The sequence below is a fragment of the Morone saxatilis genome, unplaced genomic scaffold (genome assembly GCF_004916995.1).
Source record: "Morone saxatilis isolate NCDOM2014 unplaced genomic scaffold, NCSU_SB_2.0 Contig5, whole genome shotgun sequence".
NCBI lineage: Eukaryota > Metazoa > Chordata > Actinopteri > Moronidae > Morone > Morone saxatilis.
The window spans coordinates 3,505,809-3,517,771 of record NW_023340095.1 but is presented as its reverse complement, the minus strand read 5'-3'; the positions used below and the strand labels follow the sequence as shown (position 1 = coordinate 3,517,771).

At 39.0% G+C, this 11,963-nt stretch overlaps 1 protein-coding gene across 1 annotated transcript in view; it reads right to left on the bottom strand.

The window, feature by feature from the left end:
- Positions 1–2,817: 2,817 nt before the first annotated feature.
- LOC118339193 (inactive dipeptidyl peptidase 10-like) overlaps positions 2,818–11,963 on the bottom strand; it is a 79,081-nt gene continuing 69,935 nt past the window's right edge. Inside the window, exons 15-27 of the mRNA XM_035676753.1 lie at positions 11,528–11,619; positions 11,372–11,419; positions 10,252–10,373; positions 9,699–9,746; positions 8,947–9,045; positions 7,281–7,350; positions 6,793–6,984; positions 6,466–6,520; positions 6,283–6,382; positions 5,783–5,841; positions 4,064–4,136; positions 3,348–3,421; positions 2,818–2,990 (exon numbers count right to left, since the gene is read on the bottom strand). Coding sequence (XP_035532646.1) covers positions 2,853–2,990; positions 3,348–3,421; positions 4,064–4,136; positions 5,783–5,841; positions 6,283–6,382; positions 6,466–6,520; positions 6,793–6,984; positions 7,281–7,350; positions 8,947–9,045; positions 9,699–9,746; positions 10,252–10,373; positions 11,372–11,419; positions 11,528–11,619 — 1,170 coding nt within the window. The 3' untranslated portion in view covers positions 2,818–2,852. The remainder of the gene's footprint in view (positions 2,991–3,347; positions 3,422–4,063; positions 4,137–5,782; positions 5,842–6,282; positions 6,383–6,465; positions 6,521–6,792; positions 6,985–7,280; positions 7,351–8,946; positions 9,046–9,698; positions 9,747–10,251; positions 10,374–11,371; positions 11,420–11,527; positions 11,620–11,963) is intronic.

Here is an 11,963-nt window from a genome sequence, read left to right as displayed (position 1 = left end):
AGCTTCACCTCTTGTGCTACCATTTTGGTATTACTGATTTAACCAAGATTTAATAATCATGTGTTCAGGAGGGGCTACTTCTTACTGCAGCTCAGACTAAAATATAATTAATTTCAGTTCTCATATATCCATCCAAACCACCTCTTTCCTTTAATATTCAAATCTCTAGCTACCTTTCCCCCCTAATTTTGACTCTTCTCTTTTCTTTGGTTTGTCTTTCCTCTCCCTGTTTCCTTTCCTATCATTTTCTGTCCTGCTCTCTCCTAGTTTCTTCACCTTTCCTCCATTTCTTTTCTTCTCTCAATTAGTTCTGTCCTCTCCTCCTTTTCTTGTTTCTTTTCCCTTTCATTTCCTTCTTTTGCTTTTCACTCCTTCTTCCTTTCCTTTATATCTTTGAATTTGATGTACTACTTTATTTCTTTTCCGTCTCTACTCTTTTTTTACTCATTAATTGATATAATCTTTTTCTCTCCTCTGCTCCTCTGTTATTCCTGTTTGATTTTAGTTTTCTCTCTTCCTTTCTTCCATGGTTTAATATCCCCACCTGCCCTCCTTTTATTTTCTCTCCTCTCCCTAATTCGCTCCTACTTCTCTTTTTCATGTTCATCTTTCTTCTGTGCTCTCAAATTTTTTTCTTCTCCCACCTGCCTTCTCCTGCTTTCCTTTTCCTTTTTTCTTTCCCTTTCCTTTCCTATCTCTTTGGTCCAAATGAATGGGAAATCAATAGTGTCCGTGTTGACATCCAGAAGCAGTCACACACTCAAGTGATGGATGACGACAACCACTCTGTGTGTGTGTGTGTGTGTGTGTGTCTATTCCTGATGTTAAGCAGACATTGAGTCCTTGACCGTGACCCTCCTGCCTTTCCGTCTCCTTTCCCTGCGTCCTGGGTGGAGAGGTCAGAGGTCAGGGGTCAAGCCGAGACTGTTCCCCCTGGGAGTCTGGGGCTCTGGGGTGGGTTCTATGGTGATTGTAACCTTTGACCCATCCCACAGGCATGTCAGATGGGTAGAGGAATGTGGGGATTAATGTAGGGACATTGAGCAAAGAGGAGGTGAATACAGGGCCAATTCATCTGTCTGTCTTTTTGTCTGTTCACATGAGTTACACCTCTACTCTTTCCTGCACATGGAAACTGAACCACAGAGCGCACATTCATTTAGAACAATTTAGGGTTCAGTATCTTACTCAATGACAGGCCAACCTTTCGATTAGTGGACAACCTGCTGTACCTCTGAACCACAGCCGCCCATATTGGAAGGTTTCCAGGTTTTTTGTACTCATTGTCTCAATCGACCTGCCTTATGTATTATGCAGTTAATCTTATAATTGCGTTGCATTCTGTATACAGCTCCTGCTCTTTAATTCTTAGGAACTACACTGATAATGTCTTTACAGGCATCACAGAGTCCTTCTCTGGTTGCTACATGGACTACTTATTTTTTTATATGTGCAGGCCAACTGTGAAATATGGTCACAATCTTTCATTCTGCTGCTGAGTATTTTCTCAGGACATTATGATGTCACAGTGAAGTTGACCTTTGACCTTTTGGATTAAAATTGTCATCACTTCATGGTTCTTCTTGGTTGTATCTCATTAAACATCAGTGTGATTTTTTTCATTATTACTGCATCAGTGTGTCTGACCAACTGTGAAATATGGTCATCAATTTTTAAGTTCAGTCAGGACCACTTTTTTCAAAAGAACTTTTATTTCCAAAGCAGAAATTTAAATTTGGCGGTATGGCTCTATTCTGGGACCTCCTTTCCCTTCCACGTGCCTACGTGGAAAACCGTAAGGCAGGGAGAGCACACCTCCCTGACCTTCCATGTGCATACATGGAAAAGTTTAAGACAAGGAGAGCGGCAGCAGAGACCCCCCAGGGTACAGAACAGAGCAAGCATCAATGGCAATCAGAAAATTACATTGATTAATTAGATACAACATAAAAGGAGGAGCTGGGGTGGAGGTGGGTTGCAAAATGGCTTGTAGAGAAAGCAGCAAAGATAGGCAGGCTAAAGCAGCTTAAATAAGGCACCATGAATGATATTTGCCAATTGGATGCTTGAGGGAATCAGCTGAGCCTGTCCAACCCTGACTGGTAATGAGTTTCCATATAAGGAAGCTTAGAGGACAAATCAGCTGAGCCATCAGCTGATGTGTGTTTACGACTAGCTGTGATCATATGATATAGCTGGAATTGAGAACCGAGCCCGACTTCGTGGCCTGCCTGAACTAATGCTATGCTCAATTAGTCCAAAAGATGTCCCAATTGACCGAAAGCCAATTTGTTTGACATCCCTTTGCACATTGTTCCTAAATAAACACTCTCCCTGGAGTTTTCTGCCCTTACTACAGTGCATTTGACAGGCATAGTTTAGGTGACCTTCATTGTTGTCATAACAATGGCCAGGTGACCTTTCGTCGTTATAGTCAGATGACTTTAATCATCATGGTTACGATAAACATGGTTAACATTGTGAAACAGTCCTGCTTAAATTTCAGCACCAAAAATACATAGTTAGGTTTAGGAAAAGGTCATGGTTTGGGTACATCAGTTAAGGTACGTAGTTAAATATGTTATGTAAGTTGTACCAGGCTGGTATTTTCCGTGCAATGGCCAATGGAATGCAATTGGACTACTAGGGTTTCAGAATAATGGGCCGTCCAAACAAGGGCATGGCAGCACAAATGTAATGCTACGTATCTTACACACTGTGGGTCTGTAGGTTTTCAGTAATCGCTCTTGGAGTGCTTTTATAGATAGCAGCCCTTCAGCAAAACACAGACTTTGTTGGCTCATGACAGCAGTCACTAATCTAAACTGTTTCACTGCAGGAAGTTCTACGGGTTAGTCATCTCCTTTAGATGTCTCTGGGACAGCAACCTGCTCCTCCTCAAAGCAGCGCCTGAAGAAGGTGAGCACTGAGTATAGCATGTAGTGCTGGCTCTTGGCCAGGGCAATGTTGTGTCCTTCATCTGGGAAAATCTAGGCAGCAGGAAATAGAAAACAGTGCCATTAATTAATGTTTCAAAAGTGTAGTCTTAACACAAGCAGCTATTTAAGAACTTTAGGTAAACAACAAATTTACAAAACCTAATTTGAATCAGTAACTATCAACAACTAGAAAACAGGATCACAAATCTGACCAGATATTCTCTGTGCTTTTCAATATGCACAAATTTGGGATTGAACTGACAAAGTATTGTTGTTACCGAGCCCTATTCAGGATGCATTCACCTAGTTACTCTTTAAACCATAAGACTAAGAAGGTTACTTGTTTGACCTTTAAATCAAGGTATCCTCTTGTTACTTGTCACTTAGAGAAGAAATGCCATTAGTCACCTGGAGAGTGTAATTAACATTTGACGCAGACAGCAGTTTGACCAACTCAGCAGAATGCTGGAAATGAACAGTGGCTGAAAAAGAGACACAGATAATTACAATTAAAAGTCATCACAGCCTGACAGCACAACTCACAACATACTCAGTCCATTGCACTCCCACAGTTGGGTTAATGAAAATTAATTGTTGTGCCAAACGGGTGCCCAGAAAATCATATTTTGTATAGACCTGTGATATAGTTACACCAGCCAGCCGAGACACCTTGACCAGGTGGAGTCAATAAGGTGATTGCCACGTTCAACCAACCAGTGCACAGAAAGACTATTACTGTAAACAGTTTTCTGCATGTAATATCCATTACTGCACATTCTTATGAATGATACAAATAGATGAATAGCAAAAAATAGCAAATAAAAAAACACATCCTGCAAAAGGCAAATATCTAATACAGTACCAAAATAATTAATAATTTAAAAAAGTGTGTGACAGACTAGCATGTAATGTCACAAACTAACTCCTCAGATCAGACTTAGACCAAGACTGGTGTTTCTAATGGTCAGCCAATTAGGTTAGATGTCCTTTACTGTCCTCAAAGGGAACAGGTCAGTACCATACTAACAGACAAACAATAATAAATACATTAAAAATCACAAACAGAAGGCAATAAACCTTACCAATCCATTTTTTTGTCTGTACCTGTACAGGCCTGTACTCACCATCTGCTGTGCCGTGGATGATAAGAAAGTCCAGAGGACTCGGTGCTGTGATGTTACTGAGCAGACTGGAGATCTGCTGGAGACAGTCAACAGTTGTAACATCATCTAAACAACATCTTATTGAAAGTAAATCAACAATAAGTAATGTTGATTCCACAGACAATTCAGGAATTTGTGTTCTTCCATTTCTATGATTGAACAAATATCTTTTCAGGTTATTAAAAATCACATCTTTGAATAGGATCAGGTCCCACAGGAGAATATTCATACAGTAGCTGCTATAGAGTGTGGCCTGACACAATTACTCTAATAAAAGTTAGTAATGTAGTACATAACAAAACAGGGATCTAAACATATCACTAACATGTTATTTTAAGAATAACTCTAAATTATTGTGTTAAATTTGACAGCATGCCACCCATCTAGATCCGCCCCCTGCAATTCCAATGAGCCTCAATCACCATTCTTGAGGAGAAGTGAGTCAAAGGTGCGAACATTTGTAATCTTGTGAAAATTCTAAATCTTTTGTTTTTCTGAGGGAGCTTTTCCCGGCAGACAATTTGAGTTGTCATACCAGAAAAAGCACACGTGTAATTAATCACATCAACAATGCCTCAGCCACATTTAAATGTCACTGTAAGCCATGCCAGTGAGCCAGCATGTGCACGACGTGGGCCCTGAAGCTGGCAGATCTAAATGGAATGCAGCCAACATTAATGTTATTAGTTACACCTGTGCTTGTCCTGCCATGACGTGGAAATCTGAAAAGGGCCTGTTGGGGACTAGAACACCAGGTTCCAAATTATTCTGAATCTGAAATTACCAGAGAGTTTATTCATTCTGTGCACCGAGAGGAAAATGCACCTGCTGTGTCCCATCAATTACAATATGCTGTAATACAATAGAGTTAGATTGATGCAGTCATATGAATAGCTTTAACAAATTAATGCTGTTTCTTTCTTTTTTTGAAGTTATTTTTTTTGGCTTTATTTTATAGAGACAGCTGTAGAGAGACAGGAAAGGTGGGTGGAGAGAGAGAGGGGATGACATGCAGCAAAGGGCCGCAGGTTGGATTCGAACCCGGGCTGCTGCAGCAACTCAGTATATGGGTTGCCAGCTCTACCGACTGAGCTATCCGGGCGCCCCTTTGTTATTAGTTTTATTTTATCATACAACAGTAAGCAACTACATGTAACCAATTTTATATATTTAGATCACTGTGTTGCAAAATAAAACTACTAGGGGAATGACATATTTTGACTTTCAATGTCTTCCATTGTCTGGAGAGGCCATTCAAGGCATATTTGACATGCCCCACTGTGCTTGGCACCGCAGTTTAACAGGTATGAGACGTGCGTGGCTGAGAGGGCAACGATCACCACTCTCTCCAATTTTGGATTCCACTTCATCCGGCCTTTGCACATGCTGCCAATTACCCTCATATGAATGAAAATAACAGGTGTTCTTGGAAACTTCCTCTCAAGAGTTACTGCTTTGTTGCAAATAAAATGGCATTCATTTACATGTTGAATGCCACAATAAACAGTTTTACACGAGTTGAGTGTGCATTCCAGCTGCGGCCAGCATTGTTTATAACACTGTGTCAGGCAAGAGCACTTTCAGTTCAAACAGAGAGAGAAATGAGCACGTATTCTAGCTGTTTACTCTACACAAACAGTTAATGCAGTTGTGAAAAGAACTGCATGTTCAAAGTCGTACTTGGTATTTGTGAACTTCTTTTGCTGGGAAGCCAAAGTATTTCTCAGCGTAGGCCGACCCTTTATAAGGAAGAAAAAAGGAAACTGTTAATGAGAAGATATTGTGAGTAGGGACAGCAGTGCTGTTTTAATTAACTCACTATTAATTCATGATAACACTACCAATGCCTTTCAATATAACTTTTTCACTTAACATTGGACATTCTGACAAATAGGAAATGCCACCAATGATTAGTGTTGCTCCACTCTATTAGCCATCTCGAGTTTGTTTGACATTCAAATATAAGTGGATCAGTTGTTTAGCTCTGTTTTGTTAAATCAAATTGCATGACGATGACTTTTCTAAGACGTATAGCTTTAATCTGATAATAAGTACATGTCAGCATTGATCGCCAGATACTGAATAATTGGGTTTACTGGCTGTTTGAATGTCCTTGTCACATTTGGGATGAGCCACAACTTCATTTATTGTAATTAATGTATGATTCTTGTCCATCTTACCATAGAGTCTCCAGTTTGTTATAGGAGCTACAGCGATGCCACACCGGAACATAGAGCTGTGAGAGAGGAGCAGGAGAGAGGAAAGGAATCCTCCATATGCCTGGAAAAAAACATGGCTACTTTACAACAATGTTACAGCATAGTATTTATGTATTTATTTATTAGATACAGAGCCTATGTTACCTTTCCATAAACTCCAACTCTATTGCCATCAATATAGGGTAGCCTGACCAGGTGCCTGAAAATAACAAGAGTAAAATAACAATAATGAAGTGATCCCTTCTCAATAAGACTACAAACTGTAAAAGATTCTAGTACACAGTAAAATATTATCCTTATTTTGGCTAATTCAAAGCTTAAGACACATGAAGTGGATAAGGTACAAAGTTATAGTGGCTTCTTATCGGATTAGGAAACACCCTGGTAGTCGCATGTGGCTTAATAAACTTACATGTGGTTGCCAGGACTGGATCATTTAAAAAAATACAAAACTAAAAACTCCCAGCTTACTCCAGAGCTGCAATCTGGTCCTGAACATCAACAGTTCCCAGTCTCTGGTGAACCTCGTGCAGGATCCTCTGACCTCTGCTGCCCCGTGCCGTCCAGACGCAGCCCACGATGACGCTGTCTGAGCTGACCAGCACAGAGTCCCAGCTGAGAGAGAAGCGGTCACTCACAGCCTGACCACCAGGGGCGCTGTCACTGTGAATGGACAGGGTGAGTTTAGTCCATTAACAAGGATCCATGTATCCCCCAAATACACCCAGAATAAATAAACATGGTGGTTTTTGTGAACACACAAACACAATTTAGATCAGTGGTTCATGACCCCCAGGTTGGGAACCTCAGATATAAGGCACAGATTTGCAGCTTCATTTCCATCCATTTGTATTGCATTAAATCACTCTGCATTGTTTAACATTTTAAATTAAGCAATATAACATTAATAAGAAGTGCTCCATAAATGAGCAAATGTATTTGAAAATGAAATTACATACACAATCAGTAAAAGTGGGTGCTCCTTTGTTTCATCCAAATCTATTGGGACAATTAACTCCAGATGAAGTGCTGCAAAACAGGTCAGAACAGTCAGACAGAATTTCATGATTTTAATACAATGTCATTTTTAATAAATTTACTGCTGCACGTTTATACTCACTTAACATACTTAACATTCAGTCAAGAGAGCATTTTGATGGCGAAGATGAGTTACATTTTATTTGAGTGTGACATGATCTATTTTTATGACTATATCAAAGTTCAACTTATTGTATGGTCAGAGTTGATTGTTTGAACAGTTTTGCTTTTGCTTAAGGTTTAACATAATAATAATAACAGTATGTACAGTATATCATAGTAGAAAGTCAAAGACAACTGGACTTAATCTGTTTCCATGATCACCAAAGAGGCCTTAGGGCTAGGACGTTTTTTTAAAACCAATTTTGGGTGATTCGCACAATGTGATGTTAGAGTCGTTGAAATTATAGGATCGTTGTTAGAGGTGTTAACTGGTGTGAACCCTCAGGGCAAAGACAGACTGTCAGTGCACGAGAAGTGAGCATAACACTTATTAGACCTGAAGATGAAGACCATTAAATGTGTGTTAAAATATCTTTAAGGCTACACTTAAAGTCTAGTTGCCTTTGACTTCTACTTTCTATCAACAGAATGAATGAAAATCCTTCAGCACCCTAAATAAACCTGAAACAACCAAGGTAGTTCACGTAAAAAATAAGCCTGTGATTTCATTTGCATTTAACTTTTGATGACAGGGATCCCATCTGACTGTGTTTTACTCAAAAAGCCTCACATATATATCTCATTGTCTCTAATAGTCAACACATGATAGAGAAAAGAAGCCATATGGTGAGCTGCCCCCTCTAATTAAAACAATATACCGCTATGTCTCTGATTCCGGGGCTGTTTCATAATCACCTCAAAAACTGTGTTTATCCTGAATTTGCATGTCTGACATTCAGATCCTATTGAGTCTGACTCAAATTACCAATACTGTCACCTTGTCTGTACTGAAGTATGATCACGGCTTAAGAGAACGGTTGATGGCACCAAACTTTATGGCAAGAAAATGAACATAGTGTATGTGTGTGTGTGTTGCTTCTTGAGTGTCTTAGATCCTTTCACTGTGAGGGAAATATCCTTTGATTTGTTCACTGATCATACTACACAGCAAATGTGAGAACAGTGATACAGAGACGCTGAATGCTTCCTCTCAATTCTCAATGAGAAAGTATACATGCTGTGCATAATAGGGTAAGACTTGAACTTTCAGTTTGCAAACTGTATCTTTATCCAACTAAACTCTCAGCTCACTGGCTTATCCTCACGAATGCCCATTCTCAGTTCACTTGGCGAGCTGAACTGAACGCTCAGCCATGTTTCAGTTCAGTGAGTGGGACTACAGTCGTGATCACTGAATGATTCAGTGAATGAAGCTCTTGAACAAATCTTTTTAATTAACAATTCTTAGCGATTCAGCACACGGAAAATAACACCCCCTACACTGGCTGTCCTTTTAAATTCGCTGAGAGGGAGGAAGCAAGCAGTATTGAGGGTTGTAGTTACTCTTTAAAGAGCAAGTTAGTGAACAGCAAATCATTATAACCATATTAAAGTTGTGCACATAGTTAAAGACGATTTTCATACCAAAGTTGTTGATTTGTACAGTTCTTCTTTCCCACTTGGGTATTGTCCTGTTCATCAGTGCATGCCTTAATACTATATTACTTTCCAGAGTCTTGTGTTCTGTTGACAGAGATGACAGGGTAAGAAGGAGAATTATATCAATTAGAACAAAACTCATAATTGCAACAAATACAACAAGAACTAGATAAAATCCTGAAGAGCTAATTAATGTCAATGTCCTGCTTGACTATAGACTATTGAAAAATTGTATACAATTATAATTATAAACACATAATAGTCACATTTAAAGTTACTTGAGTCAAGTAACAGAGGGACAGTGCACTTAGAAATTTCACCAAATCAATGTAATGTGATATGATACCAGAGGAATAATCAACATCTCTCAATCTGCGAGTTTGTAGGAACGGAGGAAGATAATCGTTAATCTACTGCATATTCCCCAGAGTGCCTCTGATGTAAATCATTTCAAGCACTTAACATTTAACACCTTAACCTTAATTGCGTCCTCATATTCAGTTTTTACAGCCATAAGTAAACCTCTGTCATGGAATTTTGGTCCTAATAACTCCTGATACATGTCTTAATCCCCAAAACGTAGTTGATCGATTAATGCACTTTCCAGTCACTGAAAGCACACTCACACTCACAAATCCAACTCCTACCCAACATAATGAATAAATATACCTGATGCAACTGAGTGAAAGAGTCTAAATAGTAAATTGGCTCAAGTTTGTCAGTGCCAGAGTACTTACTGTTCATGTCACTTAGTTTGTGAAGAGTAGTTTGGGGTATTCCAGGACCTGGGGAAGAAAATAGTTTTAATATGACAATTTAGTGACAAGGTTGATAAAAAGAATAACCTTAAATATACAGATCTAAAGAAACAGTCCTATATTTAATACAAAGCAGTTTGTTTTTAACCTTGATTTAAGTAATACTTTGATAGTAGCTGTCTGAGAGGTCTGAGAAAAGCTCATTACAGCAGTCAGAACAACGAGCGATAAAGGTAGGGATTATTTTAAAAATATGTTTTTGTGAATGAATTCTCTGATTTATGCACAGACAAGATTTTAATAGGCTGACAAGTGGCTGTAAATTCTCCTGCAATGGTCCAGTTCTGTTTGTCCTCTGAGTGAGTTACATAGAGTAGACTAAACTCTTGTGTAAAAGTTTAATTTGGGAAATCAATAAACATACGCAATTGTCATGCAGCATTTTGTGTTACTGCAGTTTAAATGTGATCATGTCATATAAGGCAACCTTGCTGCGAACCACTCAGTTATGATGTTGCTGTTGTGGTGTCACCTCTGCAGTTGAGAAGAACATGCTGATAGTCTGGGCTGAGGGTCGTGTCGTAGTAGGTGCACTTTGATTTGAAGAGGGAGCAGGTGAGGCATTCTTTATGAAATGGATCCACAGTGGAGACTCTGTTTGAGGAAAACAAGAAAGGTGCAGGAGGACACAGGTTGATTTGAGATACAATCAGTCTGTTTTTGGCCTGCAGGCAGAAGTCAAAGAAAAGAAAAGTATACATAATTAAAATGTAGTAATTAAAATGCTTTAACACTGTTGTTTAACTCATGAAGGGGGTTTATGTGCACCTGTTATGCTTATTTTTAATTTGATGTAATGATAAAAACTAAATGCGACAATGTGCAATAAAAACAAAACGTCCACTGAAGCTCAACTGGAGGGACGAAAATATCAGATGTGTGTGGAGCGATGAGGAGACTGTAACCTTCCTTACATTAATACATGAAACAAACATAAATGCCAGATTTCCATCGTGAGTTCTACATGGGCTTTCACTGTTTGAGATCTGGCTGGTACTGATTTCATTTAGTCAATAATGTCTCTTCTTCTGCAATGGTTTAATGCCACCAACTGTTTATCCTAATATTCACAACAGTAGTGGATGGATTGTATGGATGTAGCCAGTTGTAATGGCCAAAAATACATAAGTAAAACCATTCTGTTCTTTAATACTTTAATTCTTTAATAAGATTTCCCTGAAAAATAAAATAAAATACTACATATTTTATAGTAGAACTTTTTTAGAGTTTGCTGCTGAGGTCCAAAACTGAACTTGCCTGGGGGTTCTTGGGGGCATGCAACAAAGCAGTTATTTTATAACAATTATTTCATGACTTTTATTGTATAAACCTTGGAAAAAATACTGGTGACCTCAATGCTGGGTACAGCAATGCTCGGCATAGGTGGCGGTACTTAATAAGAAGCAAGGGTAATCATGCTGCTCGGAAGTGCCAGGACTCAGCACTGGTGAGTACTGGCCCGTTTCAGGCACTGATGAGAGTGGTATCGATCTAACTAACTCTTGGCGTATAATAAGTGTATTTCCCAAAATGTCCTGGTACTTAGGGAATGATGGTCCTTTTTTTTTAACCTTTATATCGAAGTGAAATACCTGTACAATTGCCGTTGTGTTGATCCTTCCTCTGTACTTAGGAAATAACTGAAAAACAAATAAAATGAACCTGTTATTCAAGAGTTCATGTTGTGTGGCATTGTATCATATATTGCATGGTATGGTGTTAATGTGGTGTCAATAACTCATGCTCACACTGAGTTTGTGCTCTCATCATAGGCCAGAATTTGAGAGACTTCCCAGCTTCCTGAGGTCAGGTGGCGGACGTCGACCTCTTGACCCTCAGACTGAGAAACACGAGAAAGAATACAAGACCACAGAGCAGAGAAAGCATGTTAATGTGACCTCACATGCCCTACATGGTCCTAAAGGGGTACAATAGTTTTGAGGTTTTTTTTACCTAGCTCTGACTTTCAATCTAAAACTTTTGTTCCAGTTATTATCTCTACAGGAACTGAATTAATCTGGCACAGAACCCAGTGCCTCCAGTGCATCTCCTGTACAACACTCTCCTTAATTTATTCAAGTGAATGTATTCCTAATTCTCTGGTGTTTCAGGAAATAGAGTTAGGATATAATTTAAAACGATGAGACTTCAAAATGGAATCATATGAGCAGTATGAATAATTGG